This window comes from Equus caballus, chromosome 1, assembly GCF_041296265.1.
Source record: "Equus caballus isolate H_3958 breed thoroughbred chromosome 1, TB-T2T, whole genome shotgun sequence".
Classification (NCBI taxonomy): domain Eukaryota; kingdom Metazoa; phylum Chordata; class Mammalia; order Perissodactyla; family Equidae; genus Equus; species Equus caballus.
The window spans coordinates 160,321,952-160,349,012 of record NC_091684.1 but is presented as its reverse complement, the minus strand read 5'-3'; the positions used below and the strand labels follow the sequence as shown (position 1 = coordinate 160,349,012).

Here is a 27,061-nt window from a genome sequence, read left to right as displayed (position 1 = left end):
GCTCAGGGACAGTCTTCCTCAGCAAAAAGAGGAAGATTGGCAAGAGATGTCAGCTCAGAGCTGATCTTCGTCACCAAAATAAATAAAGGACTCTGTAGGTACTTTAGATGCCAATTTTCTCTTCTTTCTCATAGAGTCAAAGGCTTTGGCCATCACCTCCAAGGCTCCGCCAGCCAAGGACGGGGCTCCCAGGAGATCTCTGAACTTGGAAGACTACAAAAAGCGACGGGGGCTTATTTGAGCACACCCAGCCTGCTGCTCCTGACCCTGCATGCCCCATCACAGTGTCCCACCTTGCCTCTTTTCCTTTCATTTGCCCTCTTTGGGCTGGAGCAGCAGTAGAACTGGGAAGAGACTCTGAACTGCCAGTCATCTGTAATATAAACCATTTGCTGTATAGACCTCCCTTGTCTGTACCATCTCCCACCAACTCCCAGGCCCCACCCAGTGTGGACCTGGGCTCTCTTGGGCTTTATCCATGTCTTTAGATTTGTGTTTGGCTTTTTTTTTTTCTTTTAAACCAGCACCGTTCATTGGCCACTCTGCACGCATTCAGTATTACCGTGGAGCTGGGATTCTTGCTGAGCCCCTGGTGGCGACAGCAGCAACACTGGGCAGTCTCCTCTGCCGGCTGCCGTGGACCCAACCTTTGAACGTTTGGCACCGACCCTTGTGGAGGGAGAGGGGACTGGGCACCTGCAGTCCTGCTTCCTCTCTCCTCCTCTGTCTCTGCTTCCCATCTCTGCGGAAGAGAGGTTTTCAAAACCAATTTAGTTTCCAAAAAGTGTACATTTGTCGGGGCGGGGGGGGTCTGTTTGAGAGAGAGAGAGTGTGTGTGTGTGTATGTGTCTGTAAGTGTGTGGATTTTTTTATCATTTTTTTAAAATGCAGTACTCTTTGTATCAGTCCGTCATGGGTCTATAGCTGTTTCAGATTTTTTTCAGCTGTACTTGAGCATCTGAAACTGCAAAGAAAGAAACTCATTAAATGTGATTCTTCTTACTAAACAGGCCTGACTGCTGTAGCTGTGTAACCTCCCTCCCCCTCCTCCTCCCAGCACCTCCCCACCTCGAGGAAACTCCCCAGTGTGGCCCATGCCCTGTACGCTGTGTCCTGGCAGGTGGGAGGGCAGCCCACGCCAGGTGCTGGGGAGGGCAGTGCACGCGTCCTGCTCATCCCCTGGGTACAGCCCACAGCTTCTTAGCTGAACCTGGAGTACGTCTCTTTCCCACTCCATGTACTTGTCTCTTCCTAGTGATTCTGTTTTGCTGTTTCAGCAAGAATAACATTTTGTTTTGTTTTTAAGAGAAAGTATTCAACGTGAATGTGGAGAGAACGAACACAAAAAGATCTAGGTTGCAGATGTTACAAGCATGTGCAGTTCTGTGTGTGTGTATCCATATATATATATGGTGAGCATATATATTGTTGTGCAGCTAGGGTGAGGCCAGCAACGTGTGTATGTCTTTATGAAATGTTTGAAAAGAGATAAGCTGACTGCTTGATAATCATTCTCAGGTGTAAAGCTCCAAGTGTAAATAAAAGTGGCATTTAACAAATCTTTTCAGAACAAAGTACAGCTGACTATATATACCAAGAACTAAGCTAAAGGAACAGCTGAGAGCTGCCGACTCCCACGGAGGGAGAGGAATCCAGAAGCCCTGCAGTGTGCTCCATCCTGCTCTCCTGTAAGGAGGTGGGATGACGGGAAATCATGGAGTCAATTTGTATTTAATCATAAAAATGAAATTGGTAACTCTTCTGGGTTCACTAGAGCCTCAGTGTTGCTTTAACTTAGTTTACACTTTTTTATTTTAAAAAAAGCAGCAATGGATGGTTTTTAAAAAGTATTGTGACTGTAAAATTGATAAATATGACTAACACAGCTATGTGGTAGCTGTGACACAGTTTGTTTGGGCAAAGGAGTGGTGATGGACTCATTAAAATCATATATACTTGAATAGTCCATTGACCGAAACCCTTTACAGACTATTGTGTAAATGTGGAATCACAGACTGTTAAACATTGCCTGGACTCCGGCGGAGTCTCAGAGGCTGCTGGGACCTCTCCTATCATGACAAACTTGGACTTCTTTTTCTTTCTGGTTTTAAAAGACATGAAATTATAGAATCCATATAATTTGCTGGAGTCATTCTGATCCACCATGTAGATCTGTATTTAGTATCATTTGGATTTGGAGAAGTGTCGATTACATTATGGCTGTGTAATAAAATTTTTATTAAAACTGCATCACACTGTAGCCCCTTTGCCACTGCCTCCCCACGTGCAGCTGCTGAAACTTGGAGACGCCAAAACAGCAGGGAGAAAAGCCAACCAAAGAAGACTGAAAGTCACCTTCCCACCTGGGTGGCCTGCTTGGTGATGGAATCGAGACTGGGGACTTGTCTCCAGTCTCAGCGGAGGCAGGGCCTCGGAGCTGAGATCTTGACCGGGCTCAAGACACTGGCTCTGTCCCACCAGCTGGGCTGCTTAGTGCTTCACAGTCTCTTGTGCTGGGGAGCTGCTGCGGCTGCCCCCTACTCCACCCCCCACCCCACGTAGTTTCAGTGTTGAAGGGTGTGGCACCTAATGCTGTTTTTTCACTTCCTTCCAAAAAGCAAGAAGGCCAACGTCCATATGCCTAGTTCACCATCTACAGGTCTGTTTGTCTGTCTTGCTTCTGACAGGTGCAGGGAAAGTCTGCTGCCTGCAATTTCCCTTCAAAGAATGGTTTTGTTTTCTTGTTTCTGTGAAGTCCTGAGCTGTCACTCAAAACTGTACAGATATTTGTAAATAAACTTTATGCCCTGTTTTAACAAGGGGATCACATTGAGTCCAAAGATTGCATCCCGAGTGGCAACTCTCAAAGTCATGTTTTGAAAGTCCAAGCAAGCCTCTCTTTTGCTTCCTTTCTCTCCGTCCCCTTCTCTTAGCTGTCCGCCCCCAAAGTGAAAGTGGCTGTTTCAACCCTCCAGCAGCCTGGTTCCCCAGAAGCCTCTCTGGTATGTCGTAGTTGTCTAGACCCAGGGCACCCTCCAATTGGCCTGATTGACTTCCTGCTTTGGAAGATACCGACAAGCTTTAATGGAACGAGGTCGGCCCTGGAACCCTGCCTCACTCTGGTGAGAGTCTGGTCCTTCCAGCTTTCATTTGGCCTAAGCGCAGTTCCTCTGCTATCCTGTTTTCTGCCTATTGTGAGTGCAAAGGGGGAACCCAGGGGCTGTGAGTGTGGCTACGGAGGAAATATTGATATCCTTCCCACAGCCTTCAAGCTGGGGAGATCTGTAAGGACGCCACACCCCCAGTGCCTGAAGCTGCGTCTCAGACCTCTCTGACCATGTTTTAGCTAGGAAGCAAGATTCTGTATCATCTACTCCCCTTTAGAGCTGGGAAGGTGGGAGGTGACAGTCACGATAGAAGGAGCCCAGTCCAAGCCTGCCTCTGGTGTTGAGAGAGGTGGGTCCCTGGGGCTCACTCAGCTGCTGCATCCCATGAGGTTTTCTCCAACTCCCTGCTGCTCCCGCTACCCGCCTGTTGGGAGCAGTGGGCTCCCTTGGGTTCTAGAGAGCAGGGATTCTGAGCAGAGGACAGCCTAGTCCACTTATCTCCCAGAATCTGGTGCTATGGGGCAGCCATAGCTGCCTAGCTTGGGGAGCAAGGGAGCTGACTGCCTGGGAGAGAGGGATGCAGAGGGAAGAGGGGTACAGGGTCAGTCAACTTCGTCTTCCGGAGTTGAGGGGAGGGGTGGCTGTCCTCAGGGAATCCTGAGTGGTGGTGTCCAGCAGCTTTCTGGAGCAGAGCAGGGAAGCCAGCAACCCCCAGCTCAGAGTTTTTTGTGTGTGACTTCCCCGACCAAAGTGGGCCACTGAGCTCCCTTGGGGAGGAGAGTTTTGGGGGGCTGGAGGGAACAGCGGCAGCCTGCCTTCTCTGTAAGGTTCCCCAGGCCAGCCCCTGTGCCGCTGAGTGGACCCTGGAGGTGGGGTTTCTTGGCCCAGCGAAGGGGCTTAGCCTCTGTAGCATAGGCTCATTTAGGGCTTACAGATGGTGCTCTGGACCCGAGGGTGAGCCACAAGACACAGGCTCAGTGCAGGGTTCATATCCCAGCTCTGCCACACATGACCTGGGGCTGAGCTAGTTAACTCCTCTGAGCTGCAGTTCCCCATCTTTAATAGAAGATCTGTCAGGATTGTGTTAAAGATTAAGTCTTCCTTTCCCCAGTGGGGGTCTGGTAAATGCTGTTGTTAGTGAGAGTGGAAGCCACTGGGCCTCAGAGGAGAGACTGTGGGGCAGAGTGGCAGGGGTGGGGATAGAGGGGGCAGCCAGGAGAGGCAGGGGGCGGCAGCTGCAAGAGAACAGCCCCAGCCTGGGCGTGGGGCAGAGGCACGACCAGAAGCTGGAGTGCTCAGCCCAGAGACTCCTGGCAGCCCCTACCTCGGGGCCAAGAAACCCTCCTCCAGGTTGAGGTTCCCACAGGTGGGCACTGGGGCGGGCCGCCCTGGGGAACCACCCAGAGAAGCAGACCTGCCATTGGCCTGCCTCTTTTTTTTTTTTATAGTGAAAAAAAACTTGTATTTAGAATTAGCCAGCTGGACTCAGTTTAGATGATCCCAATTTTGTTGGCAACATCCGAAGCATCTTAGTCAGGAGCCAGTCGAACATATGCCTTCTTCTCTCCATCAGGCCTGATCAGGGTGTTGACCTTGGCCACATCAATGTCACAGAGCTTCTTTACAGCCTGTTTGATCTGATGCTTGTTGGCCTTGACATCCACGATGAACACAAGTGTGTTGTTGTCTTCTCTCTTCTGCATGGCTGATTCAGTGGTCAAGGGGAACTTGATGATGGCATAGCGGTCACGCTTGTTTCTTCGCGGGCGCTCTTCCGAGGATACTTGGGTTGCCTTCGGAGCCGCAGTGTCTTGGGCCGTCGGAAGGTGGGTGAGGTACGGATCTTCTTTTTTTTGTGGCTCTGGACACCTTTTAGCACAGCTTTCTTGGCCTTCAAAGCCTTTGCTTTGGCTTCGGCTTTGGGAGGGGCAGGGGCTTCCTTCTTCGCTTTCGGCGCCATCTTCCTGGCCTGCCTCTTGTTGCTGCTATTCTCTCCAGCCCCGAAAAACACCCCTTCTTTGCAGATGGCCAGGCTGAAAACGTCATCCTGCTCCCAGCCATCATTGACTCCGAAGGTCACCACCGCCACCTGGCAACCACCAAGAGTGTTTAAAACATAAAAACAATACCCTACCGGAAAATAACTGTAAAGAAGTCTAACAAAATTCTGATCCTTCTCGTGGTGGCTAACTATCTCTGTGCCTTCTTCAAAACATCAGGGGTTTTTTTCCTCCACTCTTTTAGCTGTTGATGACCCTGCTTTGCTCAGCACACACATCTTGCTAGGCCACACACACATTCACCTTGCCTGGAACGCACTGGCTATGTATCTCCATCCATTTTCCTGGAGAACGCCTCCTCGTCTTTCAGCGCTCAGCTGAAAAGTCACCTCTTCCGGGAAGCCTTCCCGGATCTCCTTCTCCCGCTCGGGTTTGGGAGCACCTCCAGGCGGCTCACTCACCACGCTGTACTGTTATTTGTGAGTCTGCACCCCTAGTCTGGAAGCTGCTTGTGTCTGCCGCATTTTTCTCCATAGCCCCAGCACCCAGCGCCGCCTGGCACTTAGTTAATGCCCAATAAACGTGGTGGAGGGAAGAGGGGCGGGGGGAAAGCGGGAGCGGCAACGTTCTGGGGCGTTCAACCCCACCGCGCCGCTCCCATCCTGTTCCCGGACCGCAGCGCATGCGGGAATGAAACCCCGGGGCGCGGACGCCGCCCGCAGGAGCAGCCCCGGACGCCAGTCCTGTGGGTTCCACCCGAGGCCGCGAGAAACCGCGGCGTCAGGTGGAAGCGTGTGCGCCGCGGACCGGGCACTCCCTCCCCGGACCCGGAGTCTGCGCGCCGCTTCCCGGCGGCTCCCGGTTCTTCCTCCGCTGGATGCTCTGTGGACTTGGTCGCGGAGCACTGGGGGGGAGGTCACGAGGGCAGGCAGAGAGATCACACATGGAATCGGGCTGCGCCCACCCGCTGCGGTCACAAAATTGGGGAGGTGCCCTGGTGGGGACATGGGGGGCCGAGCCGTCGGTGCAGTCTGAGCCGCGTTCTTAGAGCAGTCGCCTCGACACCGTCCCTGACCTCAGATGCTCCCAGTCCCTTCTGCCTCCGCTTGGCCACTGGGAGAGACTTTGCGGGTTCTGAGTTCTGGAGAGAGGGAGCAGGGAGAACCACAGGAACACAGGCTCCTGGGAGGAATGGGGAACCTTGTTTCTGAAGTGTGTCAGGAGAGAAAATGTTCTTCTTGCGCATACACAGGTGTGGTGACACATTTTGTTCGTTTTTGATTAGAGTGACTCAGAGGATGGAGGGTCATCGAATGCTGCTAGATCGCTAGTCCTGTTAAACTATCCTAACACCCAATCCCAGAATATTCCCACGAAGTCTATCTATTATGGGGCCGGTGATTGTGGGGAGGAGAAACCCAAAGGCAGGGCAAGGGGTCTGGGGCTGTCAGGTGAAGACAGCCACTCGCTCCTCTCCCCAGGAGGAAGGAGACCTCCCATTCTTCCCCAGACTCACGTGTCCGTTGGCCCTGGCTCTGGCCAGCCCCCCAGCACCCTCTCTGCTATGCTCTGGGCAGAGAAGGGCATCAGACTGACCAGGGTTGCGGAGTGGTTTGTGTGAAGCAGCTGACAGACCAAGGTCTCGCTGACAGCTCCTTGGAAACGAGAGTAACTGCAGCCATTTAGCATCCTGGGGCCTGTTTTCTGGTTGGATCCTTTCTGGTTTCCTTCCTCCAGAAGACCATGTAAAATGATACACCACCGCTCCCAGTAAGGAGGGGTCATCAAAGGAGCTCCTCATTCCTATGTCCCTTTCACTCAGCACAATGCCTGGTTCATAGCAGCTTCTCAATGGAAGTTTCTGTTTGCTCTGTGAATGAATGAATGAATCACAGGTATTGTCACAGAATATTGGAATCCTGAGGTCAGAAAGTCCTTGGAGGACGCCAAGCCCCACAGAGCATGTCTGGGAGTGGTGGACTAGAATGAGACCCTGCACGACCTGGTCTAGAGGAACATTTGTCCCCCAAACACACACGCACGCGCACACCCACACACACACACACCCCCCATAGAGACTCTGCCCTCTCTGGAGAGGCCTTCAAGTCCTCTCAAAGCTACAGGCGGCCCATTCAGGAGTACAGGTCAAAGGCTACGCTCCATCCTCTCTGCCCCAGGTAAGAGGCCCTGCCTGCAGCCTTGGGAAGCAGAAACTGGCACTGGGCCTGGCAGGGGATGGGGAGCAGTCACCTTGCTCCTGCCCCTGGGGCCGTTGGTGCTGCCCTGGGGGTGGGGTAGAGGAGGGGCAGAGCTCAATGAGGCAGGCTAGGGAATAAGATCAGGCCCGCAGAAACCCCTCACCTCACACATCCCATTTTCCAGGCTCCCCCTTCCCACGTTTGGTGCCCCAGGGTTGTTACCTCACAGGAGGGATGTCGCTCTCAGGCTTGATAAATCCTGAAGGCCATAGAGAGGGGTGAAGACTCAGACACCCCAGGATGCAGGCCCCTAGGGTACAGGAGGAGGACCCCTGAACTGAGATGCTGAGAAAAAGAAAGCTCAGTTCTCTCTTCAGACATGCAGTTGGCCTTGTGGATGAGGCAGAGGGACTCCCACGTCCTGTCTCAGATCAGCCATCCAATGACCATCGAAACCTTGAAACACTCTTCTAGGCTCCCGTTTCACCATGTTGTGCAGCACACCAGAGGCTGCTTCCACAGCTACACAGCTCTCGGTCTGATTTTCACCCCATCCCTCTACTCACAGCCTCGAAGACTGGGGAAACTGAGGCACAAAGAACAAGATTCCAGGATTTGAAGTGTCATTCTTGGCTTGACTAAGAGGAGAGGAGAGCCCCTTGACCTTGTCCCATAGCTCTATTGGGACCCCCAGGCCCTGCCCCAGTATGTGCCCTTATGCTTTCTGCCTGTGTTAGGTGGAGGACAACTCTGCCCTCATTGGATAAGGAATTAGGGACTGAGCTACAAGATGCTGATGAAAGAAACTGAGCACAGTACAGGAATAGGAGTCAGGGGACCTAGCCAGGGCACACTCTGGCTTTTCCACCAACTAGCTGTGTGGCCTTATACAAGTGCCTTAACCTCCCTGGCTGAGTCACTTAACCCCTTTGTTACTTCTCTATGGTGAATGAGGAGGACAGGAAGCATCTAAACACCCTTCCCACTCTAAAAGGCTGTGAAAGTAGCTCTCAGTTCAGCACCCTTTCCCAGGTCTGCCCTTACCTGGGACACCTGGGCTGGGATTGCAAAGAGCTCTTCTTCAGTTGCCGGCCCTTGGGCTAGAGCCTGGCACTCAAAGGAAAGGAACTGCCCCTGAGTTTTCCCTTGGCAGCCAGGACAAAGAGCAGCTCCCAGCCTGCTGGTGCCTCCACCACTGTTGCCCAGGCATTGGCTGGCACACATGTGGGCAGCTTACACTCCCTCCTCTCACTTCCCTCCTCACTTTCCAGTTCTGACAGGTCCTTGCTCACTCTCCCTACCCTGAGTTGGCCCCCAGCGTCCCCCCTACCACCCAGGGCAGTACATTCCCAGCTCCCACCACGGACCAGGGTAGCTGGGAAGGAGGGAGAGAAGTGAGTGCAGGAGACACGGGTATTTCTGGGCCCTCAGGCTCTAGAGCACACCCCTCCCACAAAGGCTCCTCCAGATCTCTGCGACCAGAGAAGGTGGCCCTGTGATTCTCCAGGTTCTCCGCAGAGGACTCAAGTATTCAGGCTGTTGTATTTCCTTCTTTCTCCTATTCCTTCATTTCCTCCATTTCTTCTCCCTCCTCCCACTGTTTCTTCTACTCCTACTTTCTTCATCAGTTCTCCCAGGATCTTCTCCTTCTTTCTTTGCTGAAGTTTCCCATTCTCTGTCGGAACCCTCCTTCTCTCTCCTCCTGGCCCATCCTTGACTCCTGGCTGAAGGGAGATAAGAGAAGGAAAGCTCCGCCCTTTGGCCTTCATCAGCATCAGAGGCAATCCTTCTGGGGGCGCTCTCACCATGGTATCCCGAAAGACCCCCAGGCACCAGGCCCCTGATGAAGGATCCTCATGCCTGGCATTTTGGGGAAGACAGGAAATGCTGTGAAATACTGACTTCTACTCAAAGCAGCCTTGCAGTTCAGCTGACCACGAACGTGTCAAATGGCCAAGACCCACTACAACGATGCCACCGATGAGCATGTTGCTGTGTATGAAACACTTTACCACCAGCAGCGCTCTCCTTGCAGTTCCACAGCCACAACTCTGCGGGTCACATGAGGTTTTCCTAAATTCACAAGAGAGGAAATGGGACTCAGAAGGGTGAAGAGACTGCCGAAAATCACAGGTAGAGTGAGCTGAGACCGGCTGTACCACCCACACTAAAACTACGCTAACGTTTTAGAGATTGCTCATCTTTCATTTTATTTTATTCTCACAGCAATCCCGTGCGGTGGACCACAACCTTGCGGAGGAGAATCAGCAGTCCAGGGAGGTGACATGACTTGCTTACAGCCCCACAGCGGACTCCAAGCCCAGAACTCCATAAGGACAGGAGGAAGAAAGGCTCAGCACCTCTCCCCGCCCCCCCAGCCTGTAGCCAGGGATGCTGCCGCAGGGATGAAGGGGGAGATCCAGGCCCCTTCCCCGACCTTAATCTCTGCCCTCTGAGAAGTGAGGAACTGAAGGGGAGAAGCCTCAGCTCCTTCCGGGACAGAGTCCCCACTTGGGCGCAAGCCCTGTGGGGAGGCTTCCTTGGGAAGCCGATTGCCTTGAACTCTACACTGAAGCAGCCCCGGGGGCAGGAAAGCCCCGGAGACCTGGAAGCCTCGGCCCAGGATGAACGGAACGCGGAAAGGACTGGGTGGGAGGGCAAGAGCAGGACCAGCTCCTCCCCTGCGAGGTCAGGGCCCTTGAGCAGCCAGGAGAAATCCTTCCCAGCCCCAGAGCCAGGCGAGGCAGTAGCGCCCGGGGGCGGAGCGGCCCCTCCCGTCTCGTAGAGGGCGGGCACTGAGAGGCCGCGAAGGCCAGGTCCTGGGTCTGCGCGCACGAGGTCTGGGCTTCCCGGCCACCCGAGGAGCAGCAGGGAGCCTTCCCCGCCGGGCCGGGGCCGGCGGAGGCCCGCGCTTTCTCTGAAAGCGAAAGGAGTGGGCGGGGGGCGCGGCCGAGGCGGGGCCCGGGCGGGCGGCCGCGCAGGCTCCGCCTCGGGGCAGTCTCGAGCCTGGGGCGCCGAGCGCCTCCAGTCCCCGCCGCGCCGCGGGCTGGTGGGCTCCGCGGCGGCTCTCGTGCCGGGAAATGACACTGCCCGGGGGCCCGACGGGCATGGCGCGGCCGGGAGGCGCGGGCCCCTGCAGCCCGGGGCTCGAGCGGGCCCCGCGCCGGAGCGTCGGGGAGCTGCGCCTGCTCTTCGAGGCGCGCTGCGCCGCGGTCGCTGCCGCCGCCGCCGCGGGGGATCCCCGGGCCCGCGGGGCCAAGCGGCGTGGGGGACGGGTCCCCAACGGGCTTCCGCGGGCTCCCCCTGCCCCGGTGATCCCGCAGCTGACTGTGACGGCCGAGGAGCCGGACGTCCCCCCGGCCAGCCCCGGGCCGCCCGAGCCGGAGGGCGGCTGTCTCCCGGCCGTGGGCTCGTCGCACCTGCAGCAGCCGCGCCGCCTCTCCACCTCGTCGCTCTCCTCCACTGGCTCCTCGTCGCTGCCCGAGGACTCGGAGGACGATCTGCTGAGCGACAGCGAGAGCCGGAGCCGAGGCAACGTGCAGCTGGAAGCCGGCGAGGAGCTGGGGCAGGTACGGGCCGCGGGGGCGGGGCCGGCGCCGGGCGCGGAGGCCGCGCGCGGGGGACCCAGCTCTGAGCTCTCCCAGGACCGACTCCTCCCCGAGCGCCCGCCGCGGAGGGTCGGATTCTCACTGTTTAGGAGAAACGTGGGGCTCGGAGGGAGGCGCCAGGCCGACCTCTCGCCTTGGCAATTTTCACCCCGGTTCCACGGGCGGGTCGCGGCCTGGGTCCTGGGGCGTCTAAGAAGGAGAGTGAAGAGGAGTCTGCGACCGGCCACGGGGACCGGGTGGGGAGGGGGGAGCGCGACCTGCTGGCTGCGAGGTGGGGCCGAAGGCATCGGAGGGGCTTGGCCTTGCCCCGCGAACTCTCGCAGGGAGAGGGGCGCGCGAGCTCCCTCTCTCCCAGCCCCCTCTCCCGCGCCGCGGCCCCACCCCCGCCGTTGCCACGGTTCCCTCTCCTGAGTGGGAGTGGAGCGGCGCTCCAGGCTCTGCTCGGGAGCCGCCGCCGTCTGCTCCCGGCGCCCGCACGCGGCGTGGACGCGGGGAAGGGAGGGGCGCGGGGCTGGGAGCTCCGGCAGGGAGCGGAACGCAGCCTTTCCCGGTTTACTGCTCCTAATTGTGGCCTGGAAGAAGGTAAACTGAGGCTGAAAGGTCGGTATCAGCCTAGTCTCCGCCTCTGGTAGCATGGATGTTCCGGGTCCAGGTTTGACCCTCGGATAACCCTCGCCAGAATGCGGTGAAGTCATTCCCAGTGCCTGCCCCTTAGGGGTGTGCGGCGGGCGCCCAGGACTGCCGTCTCGTCCCCCTTGTTTTAACCAAGGCCAAATACTTTAAATAACTACCCGTAGTTAACGCGAAGGAATTGCTTTAGATGCACGTTATGCAAGTGTCCCTGGAACGGAGAGGGAGGCGAAGGGCGCCCCGCCGGCTCTGGTGGCTCCTGGCCTGCCCAGAAGGGCGGTGAGAGCCGCAGTGGCGCGCCGGCGTTGGGGGAGAGCTCTGGGGCTCGACCTGGGCCTGCTGAACCCGCGCCCCGCTGCACGCTCGGATTGGGTGAGGCGGGGGAGACTCTGTAAACACTTGCAGTGGGTCTGTGACTCAGTTACCCCCTGAGACCTACACTACTCAGAGGGCTGCATGGTTTGTAAGTGACACAAGAGAAAAAAAAAAGTCTCATAGAGCAGAAACACACCCCGCCGCCAGGTGTAGGGTGCAGGGAGTCCCTCTCTCCTCCCCGGGGGGGTAAGGGTACTCCTGACCCGTGACTGTTCCTCGTGCAACCCCGGCCCATGTAGGGAGGCAGGTGCCGCCGAGGGGTTTCCAAGGAGGTGGGATGTGGGGCAATGAGAGGACACCTCCCTCCCCTCCTCCTCCGAAAATCCGGAGCAGTAGCTCTGGGTCCCCGCTCCCCCGCTCAAATCTCTGACAGCTGAGAGGCGGGCGCAGGAGGAAGGGCGCCACGGAGGCAGCCGCCAGCAGGCAGAGGAGGTCCCGCGGCCCAGGCCTGCGTGCACCGTAGGCAGCCGGCTGGGGCACGACTCCAGGGACTAGTGGCAGCTGTGCCCTGAGCGTCTTCGGCCGGCCTCGCCCACCCTCGGCCTTGCCGTCTGCTGGCGCGGCCAGGAGCTGGCGCAGATGGCCGCTGAGGGCCCCTCCTGCTCCAAGGCGGCGTCTCTCAGGCCTTCTCAGCCCCCAGCCCGCTGGGGCCTCCCCGAAGGCAAACAGCCACGGCGGCAGCAGATAAGCCCGGGGCTGTTGACAGAGGCCGCCTGCGTCCGCGTGGGAGGGCCCGGCGCGGACTTTGCCTCGTGTCCGGTCCGGGGGCGGCACAGCGCCCGCGCAGGCTGCCGGCAGGGCTTCCCCAGGCTGGAGGTAGAGCCCGCCGGCTGGCTGACCATGGAGGATGCACCTGCGGGAAAGATACTGAGGCGGCGCTCGGGGAGCTCCCAGCTCGCCAGCCCCTGAGACCCAGGCCTGGGCGGGTAACAGGAATAGCGCAGAGCAGGAGCCTTGGGAAGGCCCTACCTTACCTCTGCCCGGCACATACATCCTTTCCCTTCTCCTCCTAGGAGCCCGGCACAGCCTCCCTGGAGCTGGGCTTCCCCCAGGGTAGTCGAGACTGGGCAGCGTGCCTCCCCTCCGGAGGCCTTTCCCTTGGTAGAGGGAAAAGCTATGGGCAGGGAAACCCAGACAGGCCAGGAGAGGAGTTGGGGGTCTATCCCCAAGGGCAGCTGGCTGCCTATTCTTAGGCCTTGCCTTTATCTTAGAACAATTTTGGGGGGTTGCCCTAGCAGAAGAGAGGGTGTTTGGCTCCTGTTCATTTGCTTCTCTTCTCTCAGTGCTCCAGGATGGGTAAGGAGACCTGGATGCCATCCTGTCCTGGACTCAAAACTCCCACACTTCACTTTTCACTAATTATAGAGCAGAATTTAGGTTAACAGACTTCTTTTTTAAAAAGCAAATGCCCCTGGGAGGGTGAAGTCGTGGGTCACTTATACCTTAGTGCAAATCATTTTATAAATTGAAACTGATTGCTCTCACCACCACCACCACCACAGGGAGTGCTAGTTTGATAGGGCAATGAGAACATGGGGTGGGGGTTGGGCTGGTCCATAGCTTCATCCTCAGACTGCATCGTTGGAGGTAAAGAGTGGGAATCGGGAAGTAAGGGGATGAATACCAAAGACAGCAAAGAGGCTGTTCTGGCAGAAGAGACCCTGAGTGTATGGTGTGAGATAAGAAGCAGGAGTCCTCAGGGCTTCCAGATGGAGCTAAGACAAAGGAGAGTCTGAGGCTAGGGTCCAGCCAAGCCCTGCTCAGAGAGTGCTGCTCCCTGTCCAGCCCCAGGGGTGAGGAATTATCAGAGGGTCCTCCTGTGCCTTCATCAAAGACTCTTTCACACAGTCAACTCTTCTGGGCTCTTTGTCCCAAGATGCCCTGTAGCCTCTGACTGTGAGTTGGTTTCCTAGACTTCTGTGGGGAGTAGACCTGGCCAGAGGATGGGGCTTTGGCCCTCTTTTAAGCTAGATTTTACTTGGTAACATAATGAATCTGCTTTCTGATATCCATACAATAAAAGCCTTACCTGCTCAAAAATATCTTCCCTGCTGTTGTTTGTGTGCTAAAGTCCCCACCCACCCACTGAAGAAGGATCCTCCAGGAGTCTTTTAGGACACATGCATTTTTTATATACATCACGTTCCCTAGAGGAGGTAGCTCCCTAAGATGAAGATGGCAGTGAGTTCCACGACATCAATTCCTTCCATGTTTGACCATATCCATTACTGGCTGGGGAGCTAAACCCGGTGATACCAACCTCGGGAGGTGGCTAAGAGGGCTCAGATGACATGACAGGTATGAAAGCCCTATGTAACCTGCATGGCTGGAACCAGCCTTAGTCTTCACTGCTGTTGGCTAATATGATCCTCACAAAATAGGGAGAGTCGGTGATGACCCCATTTTACCTCATCTCGGGAGCAAGTGATGATGCTGTGTTATCATCACACGTCAATAAAGTGCCAGCAGCCCAGGACTGCGGGTACGAAATCCTCTTCTACCAGGCCCACCTTCCACCTTCCAGCCCCACTCACTGCTCCCACATGATCCCAGAAGAAAGGATGCTGCTGCTATCCCATCTCACCTAACCCAGGGCTGGTTCCCTCTTCCACTGCGGGGGCTGTAGAACTAGATGTACCCTCTGACTAAGTCTGTTCTAGTCCTACTGTCCCCCAAATTATGACAGTAGGTCCCTAAAGCTGCCTGAAGCCCCACCATTAAACTCGTTCCTTTGGAAGAAGGCAAAGGCGTCCAGTCAACAGAGAGGGGTCCCAAGGCAGATCTCAGTGTTTCCCCAGGGATGAAAATACTTACACCACCTTGTGGCTGCAAATCACTTCACCTTGTACAAAGCTCTCTCTCCTGTCAGGTCCCATTCGACCCCCAAAGGGAGTCAGGTGGTAACATGGACTTGGAAGCTGCTGGGGCAGTTGGAACATGAGGAGGGGGTTGGGCTGGTAGAGAGCTTAAGCCAGAGACTAGGGGGGTGGAGGCAGTGAGTGAGGGGATGCTCACTCCTCGAGCCTTGGTCTCCTTCTGTAAAATGGCAATAACACCCCCACCTCATGCACTGGCTATGCATGTGCATCATCATCATCCTCCTGATTCTCACATGAGTGTGGGGGAAGAGAGTATAGGATGGTGCTGCTGAGTACACATGGCACATACTTCTTCCTGGAATTTTATTTGAGGATTTGGAAGTGGGAGTTTTAGAAGAAAACTTGGATTTATTATGCAGCATAATGCAAACCTTGCATATATTTAAAGAGTAAAAAGGGAATTTTGAACGAGATGTCATGCTTCTAGTGGGCTGCTTCTGGCTACACCCCCAGATCCCTGGGGATTGAACACGTGATCACACCCTGGTGTGCCATGTAGGGACTTCAGTAGGAAAACAGGAGCAAAGCTGACTGATGCAGGATGAGAAGTGCCTGGCATGCAGTAGGCCATCAGTAAACGGTGCCTTGGGTTATGGCAGCAGCTATGTCCTCCCAGAGAAAACAAGCTCACACAGATGAAATTCTCACTTGGGTTCACTCAGCTAGAAAGTGACACAGCCAGGACTGGAACCAACTCCTGACTACCCATCCAGTACTCTCACTAACCCCCATCTTCTCCCACGGGAAAGGGCTTCGTGGGCAGCAGCCTTCCCCTGCTTAGGCCACTGCCTCAGTTCTCCCTCCCACTCTTGGAACTCTCTGTGGTCAGTGAGGCTGGAGTTCTGGGTTCCAGCCCTGTGGGGGCACACATGTGGAACTCCTCTAAAAGACAGGCACACAGTGTGGATGAGCAAACCTGTGTACTTCAGAGGGTAGACACAGGACTGATGAGATCTGGGTGGGTAGAGGAAAGGTCCAGAGTATGAGATGCTCTCAGGACTGGGTGGAGGCCAGAAGCAATGGTCATGAGGCAAGAAATACACCAAAATCTACATTTCCTTCCCAGTTTCACCTAAGATGACAGGCCCTCAGCCCTGCATCCTGTTTTCAAAACTCAGGTTTCTGAGTCTAGATCAAGAGCAAGGGTGCCCTGGGCCTTGCCAACTGGCAAGGAGTGACACCGCATCCAGACATACCAAGAGGGTCTCGGGGAGTCCCAAGCCATTCTTTCTCCAGGCCCTGCCAGGCTGACCTCCCTGCCCTGGGCCTTTGTAAAGGTTTTTTTCTGTGTTTGTCTGTCTCCTTAAATGAGAGGAACCGATGGTCCCAAGTGAATGAATCAATAATCCAGATTTGTCCAGCTTCTGCTTCATGCCGAGGAATGGGGTGAGAGGAGCCTGTTACACTCAAGTGTCACTTACTACTCACAACAACCCAGAGGTTATTTCCCCATTTTATAGATGAAGAAACTGACACCCAGGGGCTTGTTTCTCAGGCCTCAGAATCTCCTGAGGCATTGGTAGAAATGCAAATTTTTGGTCCCACCCTAGACCTACTTCCCTGTGGTCAACCTGAGAATCTGTATTTTTAAAGGTGACCATCAGGCGATTCTCATGCTCACAAAAGTTCTAAAACCTCGACAGAGCAGTTTAATAACCTGCCCACGCAGCTTTCGAGCAGCAGAACTGGGGTGCACACCTGAGCCTTCTGAGGCTAAGCCCAGGGCTCTTCTCAGCACATTCGAGAAGCTGGATATCTGTCACCACCCCGTGCCGCCACACAGGCTCACAGTAAACTTTCTTTGAATGAATGAATGAATCATCTGGCCCTAGCTGCTTGCAGTGGGCTGGGGTGGAGTGGGGTGGAGTGGGGTGGGGTGGGGTGAAGCAGGGCGAGACCCTGTTCCAGAGGGAGGACGTATGCATTGCTGAGACGTCGACGTGCAGACCGCGACCGTGTTGCTTTCAGAAAAGCCACTGGCAGAAGATCCGGACCATGGTGAATCTGCCTGTCATGAGCCCTTTCAAGAAACGCTACGCCTGGGTGCAGCTGGCTGGGCACACAGGTGAGCGCGGGGCAGGCGCGGGTCGGGAGGGTGGCTGTCCGGAGGAAGAAGGGACTAGGCGGCGCTAACTGACGCCCATCTGCAGGGAGTTTCAAGGCGGCGGGCACCAGCGGGCTGATCCTGAAGCGCAGCTCCGAGCCGGAGCGCTACTGCCTGGCGCGGCTCATGGCGGACGCGCTGCGCGGCTGCGTGCCTGCCTTCCACGGCGTGGTGGAGCGCGATGGCGAGAGCTACCTGCAGTTGCAGGACCTGCTCGACGGCTTCGATGGGCCCTGCGTACTTGACTGCAAGATGGGAGTCAGGTACGCGGGCCCTGCCGGGCCAGGCGGGGACCGGGCGGGAGGCCCAGGGCTGGAACGAGCGCTCTACCCCGTGTCCAAGGTCAAGTTCGACGGGGTCCATGTGTGCCCCCACTCACGCCCCGCCGCTGCCTCGCCCCGGTAGGACTTACCTGGAAGAGGAGCTGACCAAAGCCCGCGAGCGGCCCAAGCTGCGGAAGGACATGTACAAGAAGATGCTGGCGGTAGACCCTGCGGCGCCCACCGAGGAGGAGCACGCGCAGCGCGCCGTCACCAAGCCGCGCTACATGCAGTGGCGAGAAGGCATCAGCTCCAGCACCACGCTTGGCTTCCGCATCGAGGGCATCAAGGTAGGCCAGGCCTGCTTCGCTTTGCACCGCCCCGACCCTTCCTCCACTCCAGCCCTCCTGGCAACCCCCCAGCCCATGAAGAGGCACCCTCTGGCGGCCGTCTTGCTGTCCCTGGGAGCAAAGGTCCCGGGAGGTACCGTGGCTCTAACCTGATCCTCTCCCCTCGGGTGGGTACGGGGCCCCTGACACTTCCTGTCCCACCTCCTTCAGAAAGCTGACGGATCCTGCAGCACCGACTTCAAGACCACGCGAAGCCGGGAACAGGTGATCCGCGTCTTTGAGGAGTTTGTGCAAGGGGATGCAGAAGTGCTGGTGAGCGCTAGATCCTAGAACCATGAGATGTAGGGGAGCCTGGAACTGAGGGGTGCCCTCGCCTAGTGACCCCTATGGTAGCGTTTATCGCATTGTGTTGTAATTGCTTTACGTTCCTGCTCTTCCGGGCTGCGCGCCACGTGGGGGCCTGTGTCTTCCTCATGACGGTATTTGCCAAGCCGAGCAGCCATCCTGGACCCTAACATTAGCAGAGGCTCAATTGGCGTTTAGTTAATTTGCCCTCCTCTCCTACCCTACCCTCTCCAGAGGAGGTATCTGAACCGCCTGCAGCAGATCCGGGACACCCTGGAGGTCTCCGAGTTTTTTAGGAGGCATGAGGTAAGTGGGATACCCTCAGGTGCCTGGTCTGTGGTCTGTGAGGGGTCTACAGAGGGAACAGGATGGGGGGCTGCTCCGGGAAAGGGCCCGTGGCCTGACTGTGTGGGGCTCGGCAGGTGATAGGCAGCTCGCTCCTCTTCGTGCATGATCACTGCCATCGCGCCGGTGTGTGGCTCATCGACTTCGGCAAGACCACGCCCCTCCCCAACGGCCAGACCCTGGACCACCGGCGGCCCTGGGAGGAGGGCAACCGCGAGGACGGCTATTTGCTGGGGCTGGACAATCTCATTGGCATCCTTGCCAGCCTGGCCGAGAGATGAGGCTGGGCCTCTGTCCCCGCGTGGACCGGGCTGGTCTGACAGATGGACCTGCGGCTGCGTCCCCGCCGCAGAGCATGAGGGCGAGAGACTGAAACCCCGCGGTGCGGGGGCGGTTCACACGGTCCAGCAGGGCCAGGTGCCAACCACGACGGGACGCACTGCACGTGCCGGGGGCTGTTCCCCATACAAGCCTCAGCGTTCCCAGAGCGGATGACACTAATTTAAAGGGGGAGGGGCGGGGTAGAGTGGGACAACGGGCTTCTCCCTCAGCCCAGCTCTTCTGAAGGGGCTCCATACCCCTCCAGAGAGGCCAGATAATGAATTTTATTTCGCAGGCACTAGATCTATTGGTCTAACCTCCCACACTACAATGGACTCCCCTTCCCAATAAAAGAAAGACACCAGCTTTGGCAACTCAGGTCTCCTCCCCCCTCCTCTGGTCCCCTCTTTCTTAGTTCCTTTGCATCCCTCACATCCACTCAGACCACTGGAGGATATGAGAAGAGCTCTTTATTAGAGGCATCTGTAGGGCTGGGGGCTGCCCAGGCGAAGGACTCTCATGAGGAAAGGGCAGTCCAGAGGCTGGCTTCCTGCAGGAGGCAATTTCAACTCCCTGCCCACACCTGGAGCAGGGGGGTGGCCTCTAGTCACCAAGATCAAAGTCTGGGGGTGGCCAAGCTCTTCGGCAGGAGGCCTGGGGCTGGTTACCAGGATGAAGATTCCAGTGGTGCCAGGCCAGCCCTGAGACAGGCCCAGACATGCAGCACAGACTGCAGGGGACAGAGGCTACTGAAATAAGAAGCCACCTAGAAGCCTGAGGAGTGCAGAGAGGAACTGTTGCTACCGTCAATGCCTGAGTCCTCACCCTCAGGGCCCCTTGGGGCCCAGGAGCCATAGGTGGGATTCCAAAGGTTCTGTAGTTGGAGGCCCCTGATTTTGGAGGGCTTGAGGCCAGAGGGCAGCCAGGGGCCAAGGAGGCTCCCTCCCCAGCTCTTCAAGCTCTCCAGACTCAGTTCCTGGGTCTGTGGGGATCGTAAGCCCTCCAAAGACCTGCTCCCCAGTCCAGAAGCTCCTTCCTCCTCCAGGGTGGGCCCAAGCTCCATTGGCAGGGGTGAATTCAGCACATCAGGGTCCTGTAATAGGAGGGTAGAGGAGCAGGGGGCCACAAGGGGGCCACAGCTTTGTTTTATGGCTTCCCTCCTTACCCCCAAGACCAGGATGGTCAGGGCAGGTCAGGGGCACACCTGAGTGCAGTACTGAAGGCGCTCCAGGATGCTGGCAAAACTGGGGCGGAGCTCAGGCTGGTGCTGCCAACACTGGGTCATGATACGGTACCTGGGGGAAGGCAGGAGTTCGTGCCCACCAGTGGCTGTGAAGGACCGCCTTCTCTGGGCAACACTCCATACTCACACAGGCCCTGGACAGCCCCTGGGAGGGTCCATCCGTCCCCCTCCGACAACGAAGTCCAACACTTCCTGGTTGGTGCGCCCAGGGTAGGGCATGTAGCCCAGTGAGAAGATCTCCCAGAGCAGCACCCCAAAAGACCTGCATCATGAGTGGGGGGATCAAATGAAGCCCATCAGGCAGTCTCCCCTTCCCTCACATGAGGTAGCCCAAGGCAGGGGAGGGAGGAGGGCGTGTTATCACCAGGAGTCCGTCTTGGATGTGAAGATGCCCTCCAGGAAGGCCTCTGGGGGCATCCACTTGACAGGCAGCAGAGCCCGGCCCCCCTTTCGGTAATAACTGGCTCTACAGGAGGGAAGAAGGGAGTGATGAGTCATTCAGATGCCATTGGGTGCTGGTAAACTCCCCTGGAGCAGCAGCCTTCCCCACCTCCCCAGGCCCCACACCTGTAGATATCTCTTGCCATCCCAAAGTCCCCAATCTTGGCCACTCGACCGTGTCCTGTGCAGCTCAGTAGGCAGTTCCGGGCAGCAATGTCCCTGAAGAGTTGGGCAAAAAAAATCACAGCTGGAACTCAGAAGCTCCAGCCCTGATCTTGTTCCTTAAAAGTTATGTGGAAGGGCTGTTCCTTGGGGAGGAAGTTGGGCTGGGGGGTCCCCTGAACCAAGATCACATCCAACCTGTGGATGAAGTGATTTTCTTCCAGGTAGTGGCAGCCCTGGGCTATGTCCTGGGCCAGCTGGAGCAGATCCTGCATGGCCAGAGGTGACGGCTGGTCCTGGGTCGGGCAGAGGGCACATCAGTCCATGCAGGTTTGGGAACATGTGGTCAGGGTCTTTAGAGGGGCTTGAAGGGCTGGGAGAAGGGACTCACCAGGTGCGGCCGACTGCGCCTCAGGAAACTCTTCATGTCCCCTCCAGACATCAGCTCCAGCAGAATTAGGCGAGGGGCAGCCCGGAGGCTGAGCCCCACACAGCGCACAATGTTCTGATGGCTGAACTTGCTGAGTGAGTGGTGCACATACCCCATCACCAGCAGGGAGAGAAACCATGCTCCAGGCTCCACAAAACTAGAGAGGACCTGTGTCCCTAGCCTTGCTGCCTCTCAGCCCCAGGGTGAAGAGAGGCTGTTCCTGCGGGCAGTTCCCGGCACCTCCCTCCCACCTTCCACCCCGGCCCCAGGTGCACCTAATGATGAGTGCCTCCATGAGGAAATCCAGCTCGTCCTGAGGAGAGCAGAGTTCTGGCAGAGTCTGGGAGCAAAAGAGCACAGAGCTCATGACACTTCAGGAGGGCGGGCTGAAGCCTAGTGCCAGGAATTGCTCCTCCCTCCACAGAGCCCTGCTCTCCTACCCACAGCCAGAAGTCCTGCCCCCTTTCACCTTGATAGCCACCTGCAGGGGGTTGGGGTCCCCAGGAAGGCCAGTTACCAGTCCCTCATAGACTTCTCCAAAGGCACCATGGCCCAGGGCTCTGCAGGAAGACAGGTTGGAAGGGCGTGGGTGCCTGGGCCATGGGAAGGGTCCTAGAGGGTCTAGTGCCTCCTTACCTCCCATCCCCTCCATATGCCCAGGTGGCCCTATCTGAGGATTTGAGCTCTCTCTGCACCATGGCATGTCCCCAAGTTCAAGCTCTGCAGGGGCCGTATTACGCACAGAGCCAGGGCAGAAGAGAAGGCAGGTGTGGGGTCAGAGTGGGTCTGGGAGTCTGTGGGGAGGCCTTCCTTTAGGTCCTTGCAGACACCCTGGGGAGGAGGCAACCTTTGCTCCAAAGGACTCAGATTCTAGGCTTCCTACCATCCCAGAATTGGGGATGACAGCTGACCTTGAACAAGTTACTTTCCCTTTTGGAGCTTCTCTGGCCTCCATCTCCTCTACACAAGGGGTTTGGGCCAGATGCTCTCTGGAATCCACAATTCACCACAGGAGGGAATGGGATTGGGGGTGGGGATTCAGAGCACAGGTTCTCAGAAGGAGGGGGAGAACTCACCTGAACAGAGTGACATTGGCTGGGGAAACTTCGGTAAGCCCTGGGGGCAGAGGCCAGGACTGGGCCGGGCCAAGCCCCAGCTGGCAGTAGTAGGGGTTGGGGGCTGTCTTGATGGTGGAGGTTCGAAGCTTGCTCAGCTCCATGAGCTCAGGGCCTGGCAGCCTCGTCCCCCATAGGCCCTGCCACTTCTGATGGTTCACTGAGGGTGGGAGGGACAATGGCACACTCTCTACCTGCCCATCAGGCCCACTCTGCCTTGCTTCCCCTTGCCCAGGACCCCTCTCCAGATGCCCATTAAGGTAAATGTTTTCCCCCAGGCCTCCCCAGCTGCTTCTACTCTTAGAAACCCAGAGGAGCCCATCACTACTCTGCTGGGAGTAGGGGTCTTAAAATCAACCGTGTCTGCCACTGGGACCCCACAGAAGCTCATCACAGCTCAGTGGAGAGGTGGGCAGCCTTGAATCAGCCATGCTTGCTGGATGCTTCCATACCCAGAATCAGGACCACACACACCATAAGGAGGCTCAGTGTCAAGGTCACCACCACAGCCACCATCAGAACCAGAGGGCCTGGTGGGGTGGGCAGGTCTAGGGAGAAAGAGAGACACCTCCAGTGGGAAGCTCCTCTCTGTCCCTCCACCCCAAGTTTTAGCCACGCCTCAAGACTCAGCTCAAGAGTTAACTTTTCCATGATGCTTTCCCCACTTATCCTGGACAAACACAACTTCTGCCTCCTGAGAACCCCTAACACACTTTACACCTCCCATGGCAACTGTCCCCATGAGACAGATCTAGCTCTAGCTCTAGATATGCAGATGTGACATAGATGTAGATATCTCCCCTCCACATTAGACCATTAGCCTACACGCTCCTTGAAGGCAGAGCATGCCCTGTTGCACCTCTAGTCCCCTGCCCAGTACCCAACCTGGTGCCTGGCACACAGCAGGCATCTTTCCCAGTGCCCTGTAGCTCCTCCCAGGCCAGGGCCCCAGGAATCCAGACCCTGGACAAAGGCAGGCCATACCCATGCAGGTGATGTTATCTGCAGCCAGCTCCATGCCCTCTGGGCACATGCATTCGGCCCACTGGAGCTCCCCCTGCCATTGGCAGTCTTTCAGAAGGCAGTGACTGCAGTTGAAGTGCTGGCGGATCTCCACCTCTCCGTGGTTCTCCGTGACTATGAGTACAAGAACTGATATTGCAGAGGGAGGCAGGGAGCATACACACTTTTTCCAGCTACATGGATAATTCTAGCCCCGAACTTGGGAACAAGGCCTGGCATTTAACCATGGTGGGAGGGCTTGGGGGACTTTTGGTAAGCCTGCATACTCCCTCTTCTGGGATCCTTGAGCTCCCAGGTTTTTGAGGAAAATTCATATTAAGGAGATACTTGACAAGCACCCCAGAATGCCCCATACCAGCATCACAACTGGCAGTCCAGTTCCCAGGTGTTCCTGTGCTGTGCAAGAACAGGTAGTTCACAGTGCAGAGTTGGTGGCTCAGATGGGTGTGGGCTCAGGGATTGAGGAAAAGGGCTAGGCCAGGCTGAAAGGTGGGGGGTAGGGGCCAATACCTGCCAGAGGCTGCAGGTAGAGCTCATTGCTGGGGTGTATGTAGGACACCCCATCTTCCCCATCAGCCCAGAGGATGTCAGTCTCTGAGGCATCACCCCCTGGAAATTAAAAGTGATAGAAGGTTTGGCTACAAAATGGGGGGAGGAAGGAGCACACAGCTGCCTCACAGCTGGGAAGCTGGCTTATGAACAGTGGGGAAGCTGAAGTCTCCCAGTGGAGATCCCAGTGTGACCTTGTCTACACTAGCATTACAATACAGGTGCTGCCAGCTCACAACTGGGAGCCAAGAGGCCAGAGATGGGGGTGGGGGGTGGGGAGGGAGTAACCAGCTTGAACCTGAAGGCCTGGCTCAGGTGGGCTGGGACGCTCCTTGTCTGTCTGAATCTCTCTGGTCCCACGTCCTCAGTTATGAAATGGGAGAGGCCCAACCCACATATTCCCCTTCTGTGATAATGCAGATGATGTGTATAAAGTATGTATGAATAGTACAGCCCAGACAGACACAAAGGCTCTGTTTCTTTACACTAGCAGTTTCCAAACTCTGGAGTGTATTAGAATCACCTGGAGGATTGATAAAAACACAGATGGTGGGACCCTCCGCTAGAGTTTCTGACTCAGTAGGTTTGAGGCGGGCTGAGAATTTGCAATTCTAACAAGCTCTTAGGTGGTGCTGATGCTGCTGACTCAGGGACCACACTTGGAGAACTACTGACTTAAACCATCCTTGCCTGTCTGCCTGCCTGCCCAGCTTGCTAACTCAGCCAGCTCTAAGCTTCTGGGGCTGCTGCAGAACAAGGAGGGGATCTGTTGTGATGGAAAAGGTCCTGGATTTAAATGAAAATCTAAGGAGTTCTCTCTGCATGTATGAATTGCAACTTATGTGACCTCCTTTCCTAAGAGCTATTACTCTACCTGCTCTGGCCTGGAAGGAGCGAGGCCTAATGCCTTTCCCGCTTAGCCTTTTGAGGGACTCCTGCCTGTATTAAGGCTCTAACCTCACTTCACCCAGGGTTCCCCGCTGCCCTCCCCAAGGATGCACCTACCCCGGTAGCCGCCGCCGCCACCGCCCGCAGTGCAGGCCCCGCCGCCGCCCCCGAAGCCTCCGGCCGCTGCCCAGCCCAGCGTAGCCCAGGCCTCTGCGCAGCCCTGGCCGCCCTCGGCCCCCTCCCGCAGGGAGCGGCCGGCCTGCGGAGAGGGGGCCCGCGACGTCCAGCCGCCGCCTCCACCTGCGGAGAGACAGCAGGATGGCCGGCCTCGGATGGGGACCACGTCCCTCTCCCCCGCGGCCCCGCGCCCTCACCTGCCGCCCCGCTTCTCCCGCTGCTCCCGGGCGCCGCCGAGCGGTTCTCCAGTTTCTCCGGGGCTGCCTGCGTCCGGCCCCGGTCCTGCCGCCTCAGGTAGGCCCGCCCGCCTCCTCCGGCCGCCACGAGCAGCGGCTCCAGCTCGCCGGCGCGCAGCTACGGGGCCAGCGGCCGTCAAGAGGACCCGGCACCGGGCGAGGGCCCAGCCAGGCCCCGGGATATGGGGACCCCCAAGCCCATACGGAGAGCTCGTGTGTGCGCGCCCGCGGGAAGAGGTTTGGGACCCCAACGTACCCGAAAGACGTAGGTGGCGCCCCCGCCACCCCCGCCGCCTCCCGCCCAGTGCCGCGACCCCGGGACCCCTTCGGTCCCATCCGTCGCCACGTGCTCCTCAGCAGCCCGAGACTCTCCTAGGCAGACGAGCCGGCTCTCCGGGCTCCCCTGCGGGCACCGCGCGCCGGAGTCAGCGCGCGCGGGACCCCCGCCTCGAAGGGCTGGTGTCTCTGTACCAAGGAGAACCCCTGCCTCCGCCGCGCCCTCGCCCTGGGGCGCTTGAACCGCCCCCTTCCCGCAGGCTCGGCTTACTCCCGGACAGGCGTCCTCTCCCTGCTGCCCCACGAGGATGTAAAGCGGCTCCCCACCACGAAGGGAGCACACGGCCGAGATGAAGACGCCGTGCGCCCGCGACAGGTGGTTTCTGGCGCCTGTGCCGCCCGCCGCGCCGTAGGCTGAGATCCTGCGGAAAGCGGGCGCTGAGTCCACGGCCCTCGACCACCGGCCGTCGGTCCTCAGGCCGCCCGCCCGGGGCAGAGACTGTGACAGAGGAGGCTCCAGAAGTTCTCATCTGAAGGCCTTAGAGGCCGCAGTCCATTTTGAAGGGATGGGGAGACTAGGTTTGCACACCGAAAAGTTAGGAGAGTTGCACACTTATTTTAGGAGACTTCCCTTGGCGCCGCCGCTGCTTTGGGGCCCTGTGCTTGGCCGGGAAAGGCTCCCGGGTACGAGCTAACTCGGTGGCGACTATTGCGACCCTTCCCCGGGTTCCGCTGGAAGAAGGGACAGTCAAGGTCGCCCGTTCCGCAGGTCTCTGCGGAAGGCCCTAAGACGCAATGTGGTGCGCAGGTGGCCTTGGTTCCTCTGACCGCAGAACCTCCGACTCCCAGCGCTCCGCCCACCTCCATCCCTGCTGTCCACTTACAGGTACTGGCCGGGGCCGGGCGACCGCCACAACTGCACTCCTCTCAGAGGCCCGGCGGCCCCCACTGTCACCACCACGCTGCTGCCGGCGTAGGCCCCGTCGCACTGTGTTTGTGTGGGCCCGCGCGGACCACTGGCCCCGCAGGTGGAGAACCGCCAGGGCCCGTGGGTGCCTGAGAGCAGGGAGGGAGGGAAGGGTCGTAGAGCACCTGCCCGGCCCGAAGGCCTGGGCGTGGTGAGCGCAGACGGGAGGAAGGAGCTCGGAGCTCACCTCGATGAATTAGGGGAGAGGCTGGCTCCGAGCCGGTAAGTGGGGCCGTGACATTCGGGACCCGGGGGCTTGGAGCTGGCAGCGGCAGGAGCGAGGATGGCAGAAAAGGCCCCTGGGATTCCGAGCTGGAGCAGAGAATTGTGCCTGAAAGGTGACGGGGAGACAGCAGGGTTGGGAGAGGGGGCAGGATGTTAATGGAAGACGGAAAATAGAACCTCTCGACAGCCAGCCCTTGCCTCTTGCGGCCACGCCCCCGACCCCACCTAGCCAGCGCACTCCAGCGCTTGGAAGCCGGCCAAGACGCAGCTCTGGTCGCCGAGGCTCCGCAAGATGCCCACTGATACCGCAAGTTTCTCCCCTGGAGAGCCCTTCCCAGTGGATGACTTGGGGGCCGCACTGACCTCAGTCCTGCAGGCACCCCATCCTTTCCTCCACTTAGCTTGGCGGTCCCGCCCACAGGCGGCGCTGAGACCCCAGGGCCTGTCCCTCCTTCCCAAGCGACACGATCCGGGTCCGGGATTCAGGCAGGCACCGCGCTTCTCAGCATGCACTCTAGGAACACGGGCCTGGGAGCTTTGGCCGCGACGGGTGGAGGCCTCTGGAGGAGCCACTGGGACTCGGTCTGTCGCGACCGCCATCCCTAACCCTAGGAAGGTGCTTCTGGCTGGACGGTTCCTTGACTGCTAGAAGGCACTTACCCGCGGCTCCGAGCCACAGCAGCAGCCAGCCCGAGCGGCCCATCGCCTGTTCAGCCCGCCGCAGCTAGGGATGTAGGTAGGCTCAGACCTTGCCACTTCGGTCCGGACTGCCGCCTATAGGAGTGTACGGCCGCTCGCTAGTCACCG

General features: G+C 57.7%; 3 protein-coding genes and 1 pseudogene across 7 annotated transcripts in view; 2 read left to right on the top strand and 2 right to left on the bottom strand.

The window, feature by feature from the left end:
• RTF1 (RTF1 homolog, Paf1/RNA polymerase II complex component) overlaps nt 1–2,250 on the top strand; it is a 42,708-nt gene extending 40,458 nt beyond the window's left edge. The window contains exon 18 of the mRNA XM_023619581.2: nt 135–2,250. Coding sequence (XP_023475349.1) covers nt 135–241 — 107 coding nt within the window. The 3' untranslated portion in view covers nt 242–2,250. The remainder of the gene's footprint in view (nt 1–134) is intronic.
• LOC138918258 (large ribosomal subunit protein uL23 pseudogene) lies at nt 2,220–5,097 on the bottom strand (annotated as a pseudogene).
• Nucleotides 2,999–18,896, top strand: ITPKA (inositol-trisphosphate 3-kinase A). Of its 5 annotated transcripts, none has more exons than XM_070239065.1 (10): nt 2,999–3,122; nt 4,822–4,942; nt 5,132–9,438; nt 9,532–10,874; nt 16,766–16,862; nt 16,948–17,164; nt 17,307–17,511; nt 17,722–17,823; nt 18,091–18,162; nt 18,279–18,896. In XM_070239065.1, exons 4-10 carry the CDS (start codon nt 10,386–10,388, stop codon nt 18,480–18,482), a joined length of 1,386 nt encoding a protein of 461 aa, XP_070095166.1. In that variant the 5' UTR covers nt 2,999–3,122; nt 4,822–4,942; nt 5,132–9,438; nt 9,532–10,385; the 3' UTR covers nt 18,483–18,896. The 5 variants fall into 5 exon arrangements, with proteins under 5 accessions (XP_070095166.1, XP_070095169.1, XP_070095185.1 ...); XM_070239068.1 differs by having other exon boundaries at nt 3,059–3,194; XM_070239084.1 differs by lacking the exon at nt 5,132–9,438 and having other exon boundaries at nt 3,059–3,194.
• Nucleotides 18,897–18,975: 79 nt separating this feature from the next.
• Nucleotides 18,976–27,061, bottom strand: LTK (leukocyte receptor tyrosine kinase). The gene is made up of 20 exons (XM_070239101.1): nt 26,915–27,061; nt 26,217–26,360; nt 25,947–26,118; nt 25,334–25,484; nt 25,043–25,189; nt 24,748–24,904; nt 24,491–24,673; nt 23,447–23,545; nt 22,898–23,050; nt 22,366–22,461; nt 21,875–22,073; nt 21,268–21,358; nt 21,074–21,138; nt 20,760–20,889; nt 20,567–20,664; nt 20,333–20,425; nt 20,130–20,231; nt 19,893–20,027; nt 19,727–19,817; nt 18,976–19,615 (listed from the first exon to the last, which is right to left on the bottom strand). Exons 1-20 carry the CDS (start codon nt 26,955–26,957, stop codon nt 19,289–19,291), a joined length of 2,676 nt encoding a protein of 891 aa, XP_070095202.1. The 5' UTR covers nt 26,958–27,061; the 3' UTR covers nt 18,976–19,288.

Bases quoted from the DNA above. Each gene is read 5' to 3' on its own strand.
- ITPKA (XM_070239065.1), top strand. From the start codon at position 10,386: ATGACACTGCCCGGGGGCCCGACGGGCATGGCGCGGCCGGGAGGCGCG. The intron at 17,512-17,721 runs GTAGGCCAGGCC...CACCTCCTTCAG, and splicing joins TCCGCATCGAGGGCATCAAG to AAAGCTGACGGATCCTGCAG. The intron at 18,163-18,278 runs GTAAGTGGGATA...GGGGCTCGGCAG, and splicing joins AGTTTTTTAGGAGGCATGAG to GTGATAGGCAGCTCGCTCCT.
- LTK (XM_070239101.1), bottom strand. From the start codon at position 26,957: ATGGGCCGCTCGGGCTGGCTGCTGCTGTGGCTCGGAGCCGCGG. The intron at 23,051-23,446 runs GTATTGGCCCCT...TTGTACTCATAG, and splicing joins CTACCTGCAGCCTCTGGCAG to TCACGGAGAACCACGGAGAG. The intron at 20,426-20,566 runs GTTGGATGTGAT...CCAACTCTTCAG, and splicing joins GAAAATCACTTCATCCACAG to GGACATTGCTGCCCGGAACT.